The 18,937-nt window shown below is 34.3% G+C and overlaps 2 protein-coding genes across 3 annotated transcripts; both read left to right on the top strand.

The window, feature by feature from the left end:
• The first annotated feature begins 494 nt into the window (after positions 1 to 494).
• armc3 (armadillo repeat containing 3) lies at positions 495 to 12,623 on the top strand. Of its 2 annotated transcripts, XM_046833768.1 has the most exons (18): positions 495 to 586; positions 754 to 802; positions 907 to 1,024; positions 1,306 to 1,431; positions 1,568 to 1,636; positions 1,815 to 1,990; positions 3,089 to 3,283; positions 4,445 to 4,628; positions 4,881 to 5,033; positions 5,288 to 5,396; positions 5,941 to 6,190; positions 6,403 to 6,539; positions 7,242 to 7,410; positions 7,914 to 8,014; positions 9,387 to 9,482; positions 10,512 to 10,706; positions 10,792 to 10,954; positions 12,261 to 12,623. In XM_046833768.1, exons 2-18 carry the CDS (start codon positions 755 to 757, stop codon positions 12,465 to 12,467), a joined length of 2,496 nt encoding a protein of 831 aa, XP_046689724.1. In that variant the 5' UTR covers positions 495 to 586; position 754; the 3' UTR covers positions 12,468 to 12,623. The 2 variants fall into 2 exon arrangements, with proteins under 2 accessions (XP_046689724.1, XP_046689723.1); XM_046833767.1 differs by lacking the exon at positions 495 to 586 and having other exon boundaries at positions 614 to 802.
• Positions 12,624 to 14,056: 1,433 nt separating this feature from the next.
• On the top strand, positions 14,057 to 18,419 carry msrb2 (methionine sulfoxide reductase B2). Its single transcript, XM_046877331.1, has 5 exons — positions 14,057 to 14,243; positions 16,670 to 16,767; positions 16,877 to 16,953; positions 17,902 to 18,049; positions 18,309 to 18,419. Exons 1-5 carry the CDS (start codon positions 14,132 to 14,134, stop codon positions 18,411 to 18,413), a joined length of 540 nt encoding a protein of 179 aa, XP_046733287.1. The 5' UTR covers positions 14,057 to 14,131; the 3' UTR covers positions 18,414 to 18,419.
• The last annotated feature ends 518 nt before the right edge of the window (positions 18,420 to 18,937 follow it).

The raw sequence follows: 18,937 nt of genomic DNA, 5'->3' as shown, positions 1-18,937 counted from the left end.
AGTATAGAAATAAGATTGCATATATAAAGCATGACTATAGTGCATAGTGGCAGCTGTAAACTTGGAAATACAAACACTTGACTAGTCAATAAGTCTGTGTATGTTTTATCAATATGCACATACACGTGTGAATTATTCTGCCCAAATCAAGGTAAATCTCTTTATTTACCTAAGATCCCTTGTATTGTTATTATTTAATTTTATTGTTAGTTAGCATAATATGTCTAATAGTAACTAACATTTGTTTACATTTCTTTAAATAATAAACCAGAAAAAAAATAGCCAATAGCCCATAATAACCAATACATTAATAAAAACATTAAAAAAAAATTGAAAACTTCAAATAAAAGAAATCGACATTTATATTAAACTTTTGGTTGTTATTAGACATTTTTTAGAATCATAACAACAAAAAAAAGACCAAATAAATTTTTTTATTTATTTCAAGTTTTTTTATGTGCAGTTTAGCGGAAAGGCTCCACAGCGACATCTACAGACTAAATGTGCGAGCCTCTGTCTCCTAGCAACCATAAAGTAAATACAAGCAAACAGACCGAATAGAGAGTTGTTGGTCAGTTTCTTGAAGGTAATTGCTCGCCTTTTTATACAGACCTTAGCGTTCGAAGACTGTATTTATCTATTAATGTGACAGAATTGGCTATTTAATTCAATTAAAATGGAGTTGATAAAATATGTTATAAAATATTCTAATTTCCTGGCCAAGTTGAATGATTAAACCCATGTTTTTGACAGAATGGGGAAAAAAATTAAGAAGGAACCTGAGTCAAAAGCCAAAAATGTGGTGAGACCTCTTTTATTTTATTTTATTTATGTTTAAGATCTATATTATATAATCAAAATATCAGATTTTTATTCTAAAATCATTTGAAACTTATTTGAATTCAGTTTGATCCACTGCCCATTGAGAGCAAAAGTGCTGCAACAGTGATTCTCATGCTTCGATCTCCTGAGGAGGATGTACTTCTCAAAGCCATTGAATCCATCCATAGATTTGCAGATAAAGGTCTATGCCATACACACACATTTTCAGTGTCTTACCTTATGAATATATATACATATACATATATACCTGCCTTTACTAATGTCCTCATGGCTGAATAAGCACAAATCCACACAACAAAAATATAGTGCAACATTGTTATAACAGGAAATGCAGATAAAGTGTGGAATGGGATGTTCAAAATGCACATACGAATCTTTTGATCAGGTGTCCACAACCTTTTGTCCATACAGTATGTATTATTTACGGTGTGTGTGTGTGTGGGTCTGCTGATTTGTTTCTAGGTGAGGAGAACAAGAGCTCCCTGATGGCTTTGGGGGCAGTGGAACCACTCACGTGCCTTATAACACATGAAAATAAAACTGTTTGCAGAAACGCTCTCATGGCTCTAGGAGTCATGGCTTCAGAAAGTAAGTCAGTTCAGAAATGGTTCCAGCTCGTGTACTTTAACATATAATTTAAAAAAAGAAAAAAAGAAAAATAATAACATGCAGTTTTAAACTATACCAATAACTTTTATAAAAAATAATGTATGCCTTTGAACAGATGATGTCAAACAACTGATCAAGAGACTGAATATTATTCCAACTATCATCACCAAACTGTCACCAGAAGGTATTTTTATATTCTGTTATATAGTGAACGTTAACATTTATCATTGCATTCTAAAGATCCCAATCCACTGGTATCTAACCGTCATATTTATTCATTCTCTTTTTTTGTATCTCTGTTTGTCTGTCTGTTTTAATGCCTCTCTATCTGCTTTAAACATGGTCTTATTTAATATACACAGAAGAAAATACTGTCCATGAGTTTTCCACTCTGACTTTGGCCCATCTTTCCACGGACATCACATGTAAGGTTCAGATTTTCCAGCATGATGGACTGGAACCTCTCATTCATCTACTGTCCAGCCCCAGTCCAGATGTAAAAAAAAATTCGGTGGAATGCATCTATAATCTTGTTCAGGTAAAGCAGAGAGATTAGTATAATTTCTGTTTAACTTAAAAGATGTGTCATCCTCGGGTTGTTCTGATATATTTATATAGTTCTAATTAATATATATATATATATATATATATATATATATATATATATATATATATATATATATATATATATATATATATATATATATATATATATATATATATATATATATATATATATATATATATATATATATATATATATATATATAAAATTCCTTATGCTTATAATAGTAATTATGAATCATAATGATGGAAGAGGTTTATGGATGTGGTGAGGGAAGACATGCAGGTAGTTGGTTTGAAAGAGGCAGATGTAGAGGACAGGAGGGTATGGAGACGCATGAGCCACATAATGGGAGAAGCCGAAAGTAGAAAAACTTTTAACTCTGATTGTTCATTAGTTATTATGTTTGTACAACATTATTGGCTCAGACAGTAATTATGAGTGAAAAATTATATTAATGCACCTGTTTAAAACCTTAATGTTTTTATAGTGGCATATCTGTAGTAGAATGAAATTTTGCTCACTTATGACATTATTTACAACTGACGAAAGAATGTTTCTTTATCAGATATTTTTTTAGTTATTTTCTCTATTATCAATGTTGCAGCTATTTTAAACAGCAATCAAAAATAATGCTATTTTCATTAAAAAAATGTTTGCAATTCTCTTTTGAAATATTAGCTTTTTTATATATATATTCATATATATCTCATTAATCAAAACCATACTTTTCTGTAGGCTTTAATGGTTGTTCTTATTTAGTATATAAACAAGAGCAAATTGCAATAAATTCTGCCTTGTGTTTTTTCTTATAAAAAAAAATATAATGAAATGTTTTAGTAGAGCAAGTGAACTTAAATTAATATAAATTTAGATAATTGTATATATTTATTTTGATTATAGTTTATTACAATTTGTATTCATTTACAAGTCTTTACAGTAGTAAATACACTGTATGTTTTCTTTAAATATCTTCATATATTTACAGCATTAAAAAAACATTGTCAAATATTGTGTCATTGGCATATATAGTCATATCAGTCAGTAAGTAGTTTAATCTCGCATCCTTAGGAATTTTCTAGTCGAGAAGCAGTGTACAAATTGAATGGACTTCCCCCGCTACTATACCTGCTGGGTTCTGAATATCCCATCATTCAGCAGTTTGCTCTGCGCATTCTAGAGAGCATCAGCTCTCACAAAGAAACTCGTACTGAATTCAGAGAACAGCAAGGATTCCCTCGACTCATGGAGCTTCTCACAAACAAAGTAGGCTGATTATCAACACCACAAAATTAGTACAGCTTGTTTTTTTGCTCTATTTATAAAAAACATGAATAGCTATATATATATATATATATATATATATATATATATATATATATATATTTCTTCTAATAATATATATATATATATATATGATTTATACTATAGATGTTGGGGAAAAACAGATAATAGTAATGAGTAGATATACACATATATATATATATATATATATATATATATATATATATATATATATATGTGTGTGTGTGTGTGTGTGTGTGTGTGTGTGTGATTTATACTATAGATGTTGGGGAAAAACAGATAATAGAAATGAGTAGATATACACATATAAATGTGTGTGTGTGTGTGTGTGTGTGTGTGTGTGTGTGTGTGTGTGTGTGTGTGTGTGTGTGTGTGTGTTTATACTATAGATGTTGGGGAAAAACAGATAATAGCAATGAGTAGATATACACACATAAATGTGTGTGTGTGTGTGTGTGTGTGTGTGTGTGTGATTTATACTATAGATGTTGGGGAAAAACAGATAATAGCAATGAGTAGATATACACATATATGTGTGTGTGTGTGTGTGTGTGTGTGTGTGTGTGTGTGTGTGTGTGTGTGTGTGATTTATACTATAGATGTTGGTGGAAAAACAGATAATAGCAATGAGTAGATATACACACATATATATGTGTGTGTGTGTGTGTGTGTGTGTGTGTGTGTGTGTGTGTTTGTGTGATTTATACTATAGATGTTGGGGAAAAACAGATAATAGCAATGAGTAGATATACACATATATGTGTGTGTGTGTGTGTGTGTGTGTGTGTGTGTGTGTGTGTGTGTGTGTGTTGTATATTTGCTGTGACCATTTAGTCTTTCTTCTAATAATATTATAGCAGTATCTCTCAGCAAGTAACTGAACTCCCACTGCTGTGTGAAAATCAAATCTGTATATACATTTTGTAATATATAGAAAACTATTGACATGTACAGTTATATATTACTTCTGGTATATAATTTTACCTCATCTGTCAATGTAATTGCTTTTTTTTTTTAAATATCCCATCACTTAATTTGTGAAGAAAGGCACAGTATTTACGCTATTTACTTACTGTATTCTTATATTGCTGATGTTATAAATCACCTTGTCAATCTTGGCAGAAATTTAGTGACCTGCATGTGGAAGCTCTGAAAGTCATCTCAAACTGTTTAGAGGACACTGAGTCAATGCAGCTTATACAGGAGAACGGAGGCCTGGAAAAGTTGTTGCAATTTCTCGTTGCACCCACCGCTCCTGAAATCCAGGCTCATGCAGTTAAAGCTATCAGCAAAGCAGCATTAAGTAGTATGCAAGCACAAGCACAGACACAAACACAAACACTAGTATGAGTTTGCTAAGCACAAATTCAATTTTCTTTATCAGTTATAATGATAAGAAATGCTTAGATCTGATGAAGCTCCTTGGATTCTAGACTAGTTAAGAATGTCATGCATCACTCAAAATCTTTGCAGACACATCTGATGAATGGTTACCTTCCGGGTGCTTTATCAATGTTGCTAATCAAAATGATGTGTTGCAATTCTTTGTTGTACCTAGGTGAAATTCAAAGGATCCTGCATGAGAAAAATGTTGAAAAGGCCCTCATTGAATTGCTTGCAGGGGAGAACAACAGTATACATACTGCTGTATGCCAGGCAGTGTCAGCCATGAGCAAGAACCTGAGCAGCAAAGACACTTTCAGGCAATTAGGTAATGTTATAACTAATTGACATAACTATTTGTAGTTAATCAGTTATGTGATGTTAAAAATCTTCTTTGTTATGTTCTAAATATTGGGCGCTGTTTTATAGTTTTGTTTTATAATCGTCGTGTTTTCACGCAATTCATTTGCATTTCGAATCGCTTATAGTGCCAGTGCGTTCTTCTAGTTATAACTGACATTTGTGTTGATTGCCACATACTGGGTGAGGAAATCTTGAGTAATGAAGGCGTGTGTGTTTCAGAGGGGATAAGACCTATCATGCAGCTGCTAAACAGTGAGGAGAATGAAGTAAAAGAGGTTGCAGCAGAAGCCTTATCAAACCTTACCCATGAAAACCAACTGAATGCATAGTGAGTGCATGTTCACTGACAAATAGCTCTCTTTGCAAATTATAGAGACATTTAGACTATCCAGCTGGCATGCAAAATTCCAGGATGAATAGAAATAAGGGGTAAAGTTTGCGCTTATGTTGAATTATTAAGTGGTAATAGAATTGTATTTGTGGCCTTCTGCTTGAAGTGTCTATCAAAACCCAAAGGTACTGGTACAACTGACCGAAGACTCATGTCACATATGGTTCCAATATGCACACCTCCTGTCATAAGTAAAAAAAAACAGTCCTCTCCAATGCTATTTGGAACAGTTTTGATTCACTTGTGCTCTCCGTTAATTAAGATTTGGATTTCTGCCATTCAATTTTAATAGGAAGACCTGCAGACTAATATTTTTTATATATAAAACTTTGATAATGGTGTGTTGTATTTCCACAATATAAAAAAAAAATGACAAATTCACTTGGATATGATACATGGACTCTTCATAAGAGCTTCAGGAAGAACAAACAGCAGAGTTTAGTTATTAAGTTAATTCTGCACTTTTTTTTTTCTTTCTCAGTGCTGTTTATGAAGCAGAAGGAGACAAGCTTCTTGTCCAGCTCCTAGAGAATAGTTCTCCTGCAGCAGTAATGCATGCAGCAGCTGTTCTGATCAACATGGCTTCACAGGAAGTGCTTCGCCATAGCATTCTCTCCCACGGAGCCATACAGTCACTGATGAAACACCTGCACTCCACATGTAAACCAACACTCATCAACACCATCCAGGCGGTAGCTGCTCTCACCTGCGATGCAGATGGAAGGGCTGAGGTTGGTCTCTATGGATACATTGACATTATTCTTTTTATGACTGATATTTCTGAAAGCTAATATACAATATACAGCTGAATGTATTAAATATACTTTACATTTTGGTGAGATCTGGTAGTATATATCTCAAATATGTATAGAGAAAAAAGTCTTGAAAAATGGCTTATGTCTGTAAAGCTCTCAACAAAAAAATTTGTTTTTTTTTTATATAGTTAAGAAATGTTGGAGGGCTGCCCCAACTTGTTAACCTGCTGACATCAAAAGACACTGAAATCCGCCAAAATGCATGCTGGGCAGCAAGTGTGTGTGCTAATGATGAGCCAACAGCAACAGAAATGTACAGATTAGGGTGAGATCATGTTTAATATTTAATAGTATATATTATATAATGAATCATAATGCATAACTAATATTTAGAGGACACCCAAAATAATGTTTTGTAACATATTAATGCAGTGACACTCTCTGGCATAGACAATACAGACCAAGGAAATGCCTATGGAACATAGTTAGCCTTTGGTGACCTTTGATTTAGCCCACTATGCCATTTATATAAACTCCTAATCTAGTCTTTATTTCCAATTCAATAAAAAAAAATGTTTCCCAAAGCTGCAAAAATGTAGATTGAAATAAAATATTTAAGTGAATTTGACTTTTATTTAATGTACCTGCATACATTCTTCAAATTACTCAAAGTATGTCAACAAGAACATTTGTTTTAATACAACATTTACTTTCTGCCCACGGCCCTCAATCAAGTTTTAGACCCTTTATATGAAAACACCTCTTGTCTAGACAATAAAACATGGAAGACGTTTTTGTGCATCATGCTTTATAAGTACAGCCAGCAGAGGGCATTAAAGCTCTAGTATTAGTTAGCCAATATTAGTTTTCCAATAATATCTCTAGACCAGCATTGTTTATAATAATCCATCTTGCTTTTTGATTATTGTCATTATAAATATTATGTCAGTGGGCCATTTACCCATTCTTCACCTCATATACGTCTTACTTTGTTTACTATTCATGCTTTGTGGATTTGGTACTGCAGGGCTTTAGAGATTCTCCAGGAGATCAACTGCTCACTGAGCCGAAGGAATAAGTTCACTGAGGTTGCCCTGCAGAAGCTGTTGAATAACAATCTCTCACTAAAATACAGCCTTACAGGACATCTCCTCTCCACTGATATCACTACAGATGGCTTTTATGATCCAGGACAGGTAAAAAACAAAGCATTATTCTAGATTCAGTGAATCTTCCCTGACAAATCAAGTTGTCTTCCCAATGCTCACCTGGGCTAGTCAAACTCCTAATCTAGTGTGACTTAAAAGATATGCTGCACTAGACTATTTGTCTTTCCTTTTAAAGCCCATGTTTTGTGTATTCATTGTATTGCCTGTTTATTGTTCTGTTTGTATACTGTCCTGCACCTGTCTCACACTGTTGTACATTTGCACAACAGTGGCTTGAAGAAACAGCATTTTGTTTCAATATATACAAAAGCCAGTGTATCACAGGAGCACAAAATTAAACTGTGTGATGTAATTGAATTAGATCCTCTTTTACCTGATTAGCCTCAGCCCATCCTTCCATATGTTTGTGTTGTAAATGTCTGTAACCTAAGTGTCACCGGAGAGTTCTGTGACAAATATTTACAAAAAACATCCTCTATTCACTAACTCTAATCAGTATCATACTTGTCTTTTTTTATTTTCCCTCATAGACCAGAGATGGTCACCGTGTTCCTGATCTTGAAGATATTGCAAAGCAGGCTATCAACCAGCGCCGAGCCGTTATTGCAGTTAATGGAACCCCTCCAGCTGAGTATGTCAAAGCCAAAGGTTTTTCCTTTGGTAGATGTTTTATTGCTTTCTATATAGATTGGGTGACCTGATTTGATACATGCACTGTATGTATAGTTTATAAAGTATTGTTATATTATAAAGTATACCTAAATATGTAGGAAATACCACATTAAAATATACCAACCAATGCGTTTACAATATGTGACAAAAAAATGTAGACACCTGAATATCCCACTTGTATGTAGTGTATGTAACACAAACTGTTACCACAAAGTCTGAAGCAGAAAAAAGTCTAAAATGTTTTTCTATGCAGTAGCATTAAGATTATACTTAAGTGGGACTAAGGGGCCTAAAACCTGCTCCAGTTTGACATTGCCCATACACAAAACGATGTTAATGAAGTGCTAATTTTGGGGTGAAATAAATAAGTGACTTGCACTGAGCCCTGACCTCAACCCCACTGAACATCTACAGGATGAACTAGAATGTGCTTTAGACCTCATAACTGACATAAGTACCTGACCTCAGTAATGCTGAATGAGCAAACCCCCAGATTATCAGAAGAGTAGAGGTTATTGTAACAGCAAATTTGGGACTAAATTTGGAATGGAATGTTCAACAAGTGCATGGGTGTGATGATCAGGTGTCCATAAACCTTAAATCCATAAAAAGTCCAGAGTGACTTACTGGTTTATAGCTGTAACACCAATAATATTACTCAGAACTTTTGGTTTGGCTATGGTTTGTATTTTTTTTTTTACTTATTACAGTTAATTAATTTGTTGCACTTATTTACAGCAAATGATGTGGATGCCAAAAAACTAAAACGTATATAACAGACTTGTCTGTGTTTCATGATCGCACATACCATAATGACCCATAGTTGAACCATCATTATTTCTTCTGCATTTTTTATAACTTTAATGTATATTTTTCAGCAGCAGCAATCTGTACTATTCCATTATCATGTCTCTTGAGCTCTTTGTTCGATTACATGTGTGTTATTTTTATTCTTAAGCTTGCAAAACCAATACAAAATATATATCGCTTTTTCTGCATTTTCAAAACTCTACAAATGAATCTCCCTAGAGTATTTTACTATTTCTTGAATATTATATTTTTGAAAAAATATCCCGTGTTATGTAAATTACATCATATTGCCAGAAACCTTATTTATGACTCTAGATTACAAGTAATATATCATCATAGTTGTTCTGGTCCATTTTCTGGCATGGCATTTACATTGCATGCCAGAAAATGGTGACACAGATAAGGACTGAACAAACACAAGTTTTTCATCAACAATTATACGACATAAAATTGTCCGTTTTAGGGAGTAACTGAAACAGATAGAGAAGTAAATGGTAAAAGTTCTGTTTTCTTGATCTCAGGATGAAAACTGATTTAGCAGAGAAGGAACTGCGGGAGAGCCTTACAGAAACTATCCCCTCACCTGTGACGACCAACGGGAGCATCAGAGCAACTAGGTGTGTGTGTGTGTGTGTGTGTGTGTGTGTATGTGTGTGTGTGGTGTATATAGTGCATTATATTCTTTATATTCTTGCACTATCTACCTGACTAACTATTAATTAGCTGTCAATCGATTAAAATATTTAATCGCGATTAATTGGGGCTGTCAATTGAGTAACATTTAATTGCGATTAATCGAATGATGGTCATGAGTTAACTCATGATTAATAGCAACTTGATCGCATATTTGTATCTGTTCTAAATGTACCTCAAATTAATACTTTTCAATGTTTGAATACGCTAATCATAAAATATGGATACTTTATGCAAATGTATGTTTATTATTAGTAAAACCAAACTCAACATAAAGCATGAAGACACAATATTATCGTAAATATTTTAAAGTAATTATGGTGTTTTTTTAATAATGTAAATCAACAGGACACCAAACGGAAAATTTTTCCACACGGACGGTTTTAATTGCCGGATGTGTGCTCCACAATTTGGCGGATTTTGGTGCTTGATTTGAGACTATGCGCAACAGTAAATTAAATGTTTAGTGATTAAAAATTATTTTGCGTTTGAGTTTATCATTTTTTTTTTATAGCTTAGTAAAAAAGGTGGTCATGAATAAATGTGTGTGGCATTGAAGGTTTTAATTTCACCTCATAGATTATTTATTTATATTTTTAATAGAAATGGTCAAACAGAAATGTGTGTTGCATTAATCGCGCATTAATAAAATAAGTGCCGTTAAAATTAATGTGCATTAATGCATTATTAACGCATTCATTTTGACAGCCCTAATTTTAAACAATTAAAAACAACATTTAGAAACCCAAAATATCTGGCCTGACATTTTGCTCACGATTTGTGACAACAGCGTTACTGCCTTCTCTCTTAATGTGTTGACCATAATTAATATATAATAATAATCTGCCTTTTACATTAATGGAACTTTCTATTAATATTATGATGCTCCATCTTACTGATTTACCTCATGCAAACACACCACTCGATGCTTACTTGCCTTTCAAAATTTTTAGTAAATCAAAAGGCAAAGGGTTGCAGGAAAATGGGAAACAGAGGCATGAGGATGAGTGTAAACCACAGCAGGAAGCAGTAGCAGAAAAACCATGGACATTGCCATATGATGATCAGCTCAACAGTCTGATTGAAAAGATATTCAAATCTGTCCTGCCCTTACATGATGAAGTGGAAATGTACACTGCCCTGGCTAAGTGAGTTTTAAAATAAGTCTTCATGTGGTTGAAATTTGATATTGATAAGTAGATTGGTGTGATCTGTAGTAAATATTCCTCTTAGGTTGGTGTGTGATGCAATGGGGGGCCCAGTAGATATTGAGAAACAACATGATTTTCTTTGGGAGCTTCACCTGAGTGAGCTGAAGATTGAGATGCAGTCAAACATAATTCCTATCGGCAAGATCAAAAAGGGAACCTACTACCACAGAGCCCTACTCTACAAGGTATTGACTCAGTCCTCTATTCCTTAGCAAAACTGTTTTGTTCATTACTTGTGTCCCTTTGCCCCAGGTCATGTTTATCGATATTATAGAAAGAGAACATTTATATAAAACAATAATACTTAGCTATGCATTCTCTCACCTAATGAACAGTATTAACCATGTAAGAAATCCCCTACTTCCTTGAACTGTAGTTGATAAAGTTCCTTTGAGGTAATGGGTGATTTACTCAGATATTTTTTATAATATATTAAATATAAATATTTTAATTCATATAATAAAAATGTCAAAATATAAAACCTTAAATAGCACCTGACTCAGGGACGTGCACAGACATTTTGAGGGACAGGGGTTAAAAATACAGAACGTTAAATATATTAAAAAAACTCTGACATACTTATCAATTTATTTTAATTCCCTCACACTCACACAATTGTTTCAGCTGTCATTTCTCCATTAAGTTAGCCTGTATGTCCATGATATTGCCTTAGCTAAACTGATTACCCAGGTAGCTTAGTCTTTTGTTCACCACTCAATTTCACATCAAGACAAACACAAATGGAAAGGGAGGAAGGGCTTCACTTTTGCGGCTCTCTGCCTGTCTGTGATGTGATGATTAACGTGTGATACACTGTTCTACTGCGTGAAAGGGGAGAAAGACATCAGAACTCGATAGAGTCTGAACATCTTCCGACCTGATATTTTGATTATTTGTTGTTGTGGGCAAACAGAAACACACATGAACACATATATAAATATATTCATTTATTTAAAAAAAAAAAAGAAAGAAAAAAAAGGGCACTTTCTTTAATGAAAGAAAAACGGCATGTGTCTCCATGCACATGCCTGACTAGTGTAGGAATTGTTTAGCCAATGGGTTTCCCCAACTTTTCTTGCAAATACAGTATGTGACTTTATTACTATGAATTATGAATATCAGGAGATCACAAAAAGAGGTTTAAATTCAACAATCTAATTCCAAAGAAGTAACTCAAACTACCACTTTACAGTGCTGCCAAACATAGTCAAATCCAGAACATGATTAATTAGGTATCAATGGAGATTTTAATGCCAATATGAGTCATGTGACTGGCATTGATGTTCTTTTATGGTGCTGAGGATACTAGGAAATGGAGTTTGAATGAGACTGGCAGAGATGAGACAATAAAATGTTAGTAATGATAGCAAATGATCTCAAACAAGAGACAGTAAATTTACATTGGCAAGGAAAAGCTTGTGACTGCTCTATAACTCCTATGCTTGCATGCAGCACTCTCCTTTCAATTCATTAACACACTGTGCTCTACAGGTTTTGGCAGACAGGATTGGCTTGAGCTGTAGTCTGGTGAGAGGACACTACAGTCGTGCTTGGAATGAGATTTTGCTCTCCTCCACCACCACAAGAACTAATGGATTTAACCCTCAACTTCAGGCTTGCATCATCGATCTCATGCACAAACCTGGAACCCTTATGAAGAGTGGCACACCTGCTGCTGAGCAATACCAGAAAATCTAATCAAAACACGTTTGTTCAATGTTCACAGCTTTCTTACAGTGTTCTCTTTATATCCTGTACTCTATATATCTCTGCACTCGTGGTTATTAAGATAATCATGTTCAGATGAATGATTCATGTTAATTTATACTGAAAATAAATCATGCTATGATATAATAATCTGCTGATATTTCGATGTGATGCCAACATAACTGAATTAAACATTATGCAGATGATCAGGTAAAATGGTGTGGTGCCAAAACTTATTTCTGTAGTTTTACACAACTACAAAAGTTATTGTGTTAAGTAAGAGGATGATGCCTTTTAAGGCAAGCGTGATCTCACATAGATATGGATCTATGACTTCGAAGCTATAGATTTCCTTAACTTGTTCTAGTGCAAAAACAAAGGAAGAAAGAAAGCTAAGATGGCATCTACATTTGGATGAGTAACTGAACTGTCACTTTTACATCTTCATTTGGTTTTGAGTAGTATAAAATCTGTGTCCCAATTATGTTGCAACAATTATGTTTTCTCCCACAAATTTCAACCACCAACATAATGTGTGTTTTAAGGAGCAGATGTGCCTTAGGGATGTTCTGCTACACTATATGAGCAAAGGTTTGTGGACACCTGACCATTACAGCCATATCTGTAGGCGAACTTCCACAAACTTATGTCACAAAGTGGAAAACACACGCTTGTATAAATTGTTTAAGATTTCGCTTCACTGAAACTAGGGGGCCGGGTAAAGTTTCAGTAGGACAATTCCCTTGTGCATAATGTGAGATCATTGAGGATATGGTTTGCCAAGTTTGGATTGGAAGACTTCAAGTGGACAGCACAAAGCCATGAAATCAACCCCCCTGAAACCCTTTAGAACGTTTCAAAAGCTTGAAAATCTATTGAAAAGCCTTCTTAGAAGAGTGGAACAAAGGATGGACTAAACCTGGAATGGTATAATCAAAAAGCTCAAATAATTCTTATAGTGAGGTGTCCACACACATTTTGGCAATATGTAGTTTGGCTCCTGAAGGACATCACAAAGATTTACAAGTTGAGTATATTGCCCATTTCATGAAGTTTAATTGGGTTACCAGGCAGGCCATGTAATGAGTTAAGCCTCAATTCCTCCAACAGAATATTTAGGCCTTGACATCTCAATATCATGTGTTTTCCCTATGTGAAAACATGTGATGTAACAGTAGTGGTTTGTTTGTGTTGTTTTAGCTGAAATTACAGTGCCATAAGGATTGTGTTTAGTAACACACATATAAATTAAAGCTTTTTGTTACATTTCATGTGTATTATTATGGACATTACTGACATTATTATGATTATTGACTAGACCAGTCAATGCATGTAAATCAGATTTACCTAGATTTATCATCAAGCAACAGACAAACTAATGAAAATAGAAAAATAAAAAAATAAATTGATAATTGCTGTTAATTATTAAAGTAAGTGATAGGTGGACTGTCAGTTTCATCACAGCATGCTGCAAGTTTTCATTAACTTTGACCTACATGTATTATCAGCCATAAACAAGGTTTTAACCATTGGTTGCTGGGTGAGGGAGGGAATGTAGGTCAAGTAAAAGAAAAAAAAACTATTCAGCTCTACTGAGTTCATTCACTGAGCATTAATTCCTCTTGGGTCTGGTGTAAACGTCTCTGCATGGAAACATGGCGCGACTCCTGGTGCGATTTTCTTCAGTATTTTTCAATGGAGTTTACACACAGTCAGTTTTGTCTAAGAGCCGGTCTGTGCTAAACAGAACACTAGGCACAACAACAAGTAAGTAACATCTTTTTCGACTTTTAAAAAAGAAAACAGTGACCTAACAGTCTATCATTTGCTGTAATGTTTAACAGTTGCCTCAGTTTTATCTAAATTGACCTGATTGAACAAAATGAAGGTGTGATTGTCAACAACATTTCCTTTTATCCTAAAAAATGCACCTGATGACCCTTAGAGCAGGATGAATGAGCTATAATAGATTATTTGAAGTGCAAAGTCCCTTTAACAAGTGACAACACAATCAAAAATCATGGCCATGCATGGTGTTAACTTTAGGGGCCAAAGTAAAAAAAATTGCTCACACTGTAATAATAAATTAATAAATATTTTTTTGTAATCATATTTACGAATAGTTTTGGAATAATATCCATTTATTTGCTATAAATCCATTTTTTCCCATTAATATGCTTTATTCAGAACATTGATTTGATTGTATTTTTTGTCTGATTTGCAAACCCATACAAACTGGCTCATTTCTAAGTATTATTTCTTTTTTCACTCTAGGTTACACAACTCTGAACATAGGTTTATGACACAAACCTTTTAAAATGTAATTTTAGGATTACATTTTTTAAACTTAGTTTGCATACAGTTGCATTTTGAAACTTATATGTCTCTATAATGGTTTTGCAAGAAAACTAAATATACAAGCAGAAAATCAGTGCTATTGTGTCTTCATATACAAACCCGATTCCAAAAAAGTTGGGTCACTGTACAAATTGTGAATAAAAAAGGAATGCAATCATTTACAAATCTCATAAACTTATATTTTATTTACAATAGAAAATAGATAACAAATCAAACGTTGAAAGTGAGACATTTTGAAATGGCATGCCAAATATTGGCATATTTTGAATTTCATGAGAGCTACACATTCCAACAAAGTTAGGACAGCTAGCAATAAGAGTTAAATGTACCTATAAGGAACAGCTGGAGGACCAATTTGCAACTTATTAGGTCAACTGGCAACATGATTGGGTATAAAAAGAGCCTCTCAGAGTGGTAGTGTCTCTCAGAAGTCAAGATGGGCTGAGGACCACCAATTCCCCCAAAGCTGCAGCGAAAAATAGTGGAGCAATATCAGAAAGGAGTTTCTCAGAGAAAAACTGCAAAGAGTTTGAAGTTATCATCATCTACAGTGCATAATATCATCCAAAGATTCAGAGAATCTGGAACCTCTGTGCGTAAGGGTCAAGGCCAGAAAACCATACTGGATGCCTGTGATCTTTGAGCCCTTAGACGGCACTGCATCACATACAGGAATGCTACTGTAATGGAAATAACAACATTGGCTCAGAAATATTCCAAAATACATTGTCGGTGAACACAATCTACCGTGCCATTCGACGTTGCCGGCGTTCAGAAGCCTGCATCTCTGATGGTATGGGGTTGTATTAGTACGTGTGGCATGGGCAGCTTACACATCTGGAAAGGCACCATCAATGCTGAAAGGTATATCCAAGTTCTAGAACAACATATGCTCCCATCCAGACTTCGTCCTTGCGTTTTCCAACATGACAATGCCAGACCACATACTGCATCAATTAGAACATCATGGCTGCATAGAAGAAGGATCCGGGTACTGAAATGGCCAACCTGCAGTCCAGATCTTTTACCCATAGAAAACATTTGGCGCATCATAAAGAGAAAGATGCGACAAAGAAGACCTAAGAAAGTTGAGCAACTAGAAGCCTGTATTAGACAAGAATGGAACAACATTCCTATTCCTAAACTTGAGCAACTTGTCTCCTCAGTCCCCAGACGTTGGCAGACTGTTATAAAAAGAAGAGGGGATGCCACACAGTGGTAAACATGGCCTTGTCCCAACTTTTTTGAGATGTGTTCATGCCATAACTTTTAAAATCAACTTATTTTTCAGTTTAAACATTTGATATGTCATCTATGTTGTATTTTGAATAAAATATTGAAATTTTAAACTTCCACATTATTGCATTGTGTTTTTATTCACAATTTGTACAGTGTCCCAAATTTTTTGGAATGGAGTTTGTATAAAAGCTTGTCATTAATTCACAAATTCAGGACATTAAGTAGGAATGGGGATATTTCCTATATTTAATTTAGACATTTGGATGAGTGTAAATATACTTTATACCTGTTTCCTCTTTTCTTGACTGCTTTTGTTGAACTGATACCTCAAGCAGTTTATTGGAGAAAGCAGGAAAATACTATTTAATTTATAAATAAAAACATTTAGCATGATTTTTAAAGTGTAACTTCATCAATTAATTTCACATCAACAATAAATCTTTGTACATATTTACAGAAATGATGATATAAGATGCAGTTCCATATAACCTACGTAGTTACAGCATATAACGGTACTTATTAAAAGAAAACCCTACAGGCTTCTAATTCAGTTTGCATCATCAAGTACAAAACCAGTTTTGTACTTTTCTTTGCAGATCTTCTTTCTTTGACACGTTATGATGAGTGTGTGGACTGGAAGAAGAAACTAACTCCAGAACAGTATGTAGTCACTAGAGAGAAAGGCACTGAGGTGGTAAGTGTGTGCTAAATACAGATTGATATGAAACACTTTAGGTGAAAGTAGAAGCATAAAATTTACCAAAAGTATAATTCTGATCGATTTCATTTTGCTTCTCTTCCAGCCATTCAGTGGAATCTATCTGAACCATAATGATGTGGGAATGTACCACTGTGTGTGCTGTGATACACCACTTTTTAGGTAACACCAGTGAAAAATCACTAACATAAATGTTATGAACAATGTGTATTTGACGCAAACAGTATTATTAATATAACTGCTGAATGTATGACACTAACATTAGACCAGTCTAAACATGTAGATACATTCCTGAGACATTTTAGGTTATTTAATTGATCTAGATTTTAGTCACCCAACAATAAACTGAAGAAGATAAAAGAGATGAAAAAAGAAAATTGACAACTGGTGTTAATTATTAATGTAAGTGATTAGTAGTGATTAGAATGCTGCTAGTTTTCATCAGCTTTGATCTACATGTATTATGAATTAGAAACCAGGTTTTAATCATTGGTTGCTGATGATGGGGGGTATGTATTACAGTGTGTGCTGCGATACCCCACTCTTTAGGTAAGATCAAGGAAAATCGTTGACATGAAAAAAAAACCAGTACAGTTAAGTATTTTACTTACAGGATATAAAAATAATAGTGAAAATAATGCTCAATGTCAGCCAGAGGAAATGTGCTCCCTTGTGATTCTTTCCACCCTTTCTTTCTTCTTAGCTCCATATCTACAATTTCCCATATCGATTTTGCAAATAGACTGCTGCGTAAATAATCTGCAGTCACTGCTTGGATTGTTTTAATACAAGCTGCACATTGACAACTCTAAAATATATCCAAGTTTCATTTCTTTAGAATTGTCCTTTGAGAAGATATACTACAATGGTTGCTGAAATGTGAGGGGTGTACTCACTTTTGTGAGATACTGTATGTAATATTAGGTAGAAACAAATGGCACTGCACTGCAATCATGGAATCACCAAACTAGTAAGTCAGTGTGAATACAGTAAGTGAAAACACCAGTAATAGCACAACACCGTTTATTAGTTCTATTGTACAGTATATCTGTATGTAGCATTTGTAATATATAATCTTACAGTATATCTCTATCTCATCATCTCCTTCAGCTCTGAGTCTAAATACGACTCGGGAACGGGGTGGCCATCCTTTTTTGAGGCACATGGGACATGGGAGGGAGATGAGAGTCACGCCAATATTATCCGCAGACCTGATAACTCGTTGGGAAGCCCAGGAACAGAAGTCATCTGCAAACAGGCATGTGAACAAAACAGGAATTTTTATTACACACCTTGCATGACAATAAGAGGGATCAATGTTCAATGAAATGATTGCTTGGAGTAAAATGTTAATGCTATAACAGTACAGTTGTCATATGTGCAATTTATCCAGAGATTTCTACCTGTTGTACCATGATCTTAACAAAATTTTAAGAAATTAATTCACTGAAAAGATTAAACATGCATCTGTTAAACAGAATTTAATATCATCCTCTATCTTATTTTGATTTCGGCAGTGTGATGCACATCTTGGTCATGTGTTCGACGATGGCCCGGATCCAACAGGCCACAGATTCTGCATAAACAGTGCAGCTCTCAATTTCAAGCCCAGAGAAGTCTAATTCAAACTCATAAATAAACATATTTCAAATCTTAAACAATATGTAAATGAATTATGGAAAACTGTGTGCTATCTAGGTGCTGATACCTAAAAAAGATTGTGCGCTTCAGTCTTACTAGTTTAAAATGTTCGTCGGTTCTGTTTGTGTTATACATTTTGATCTTATTATTCTTCCAGTCATTTGAATTAAAAAAAATTATTATTCTACTTTTTTTAGTTATAAATCAATTAGGACAGCTTTTTTGCTAACAGAGCTACATGATATATGTATATACAATGGGTGTAACAGTACACATATTCAGACCGAAATGTATCAGTACAGAGCTTTCAGTTCGGTGCACATATGTACCGAATGCAAACTTTTTTTTACGTTCGGAACATTCAATCAGGAACGTGTTAAATGGCAGACTGAGAGTTTGTTTAGTCTCAGCTTCGCACTTTAAGTGCATTTTGTAAATGATTATTATTAACTCGATAACATACAAAACAATGCCAGGAGTATATAAAAAGAAACTAGTGTCACTG

Source organism: Silurus meridionalis, chromosome 21 (assembly GCF_014805685.1).
Source record: "Silurus meridionalis isolate SWU-2019-XX chromosome 21, ASM1480568v1, whole genome shotgun sequence".
In the NCBI taxonomy this organism is placed as follows: domain Eukaryota; kingdom Metazoa; phylum Chordata; class Actinopteri; order Siluriformes; family Siluridae; genus Silurus; species Silurus meridionalis.
This window is presented reverse-complemented; position numbering and strand designations above follow the sequence as displayed.

Excerpts from the sequence above, each read along its gene's own strand:
- armc3 (XM_046833768.1), top strand. The coding sequence starts at position 755 with ATGGGGAAAAAAATTAAGAAGGAACCTGAGTCAAAAGCCAAAAATGTG. Across the intron at positions 8,015-9,386 it reads AATGGAACCCCTCCAGCTGA|GATGAAAACTGATTTAGCAG; the intron begins GTATGTCAAAGC and ends TCTTGATCTCAG. Across the intron at positions 10,707-10,791 it reads ATGTACACTGCCCTGGCTAA|GTTGGTGTGTGATGCAATGG; the intron begins GTGAGTTTTAAA and ends TATTCCTCTTAG.
- msrb2 (XM_046877331.1), top strand. The coding sequence starts at position 14,132 with ATGGCGCGACTCCTGGTGCGATTTTCTTCAGTATTTTTCAATGGAGTT. Across the intron at positions 14,244-16,669 it reads AACACTAGGCACAACAACAA|ATCTTCTTTCTTTGACACGT; the intron begins GTAAGTAACATC and ends TTTTCTTTGCAG. Across the intron at positions 16,954-17,901 it reads TGTGATACACCACTTTTTAG|CTCTGAGTCTAAATACGACT; the intron begins GTAACACCAGTG and ends CATCTCCTTCAG.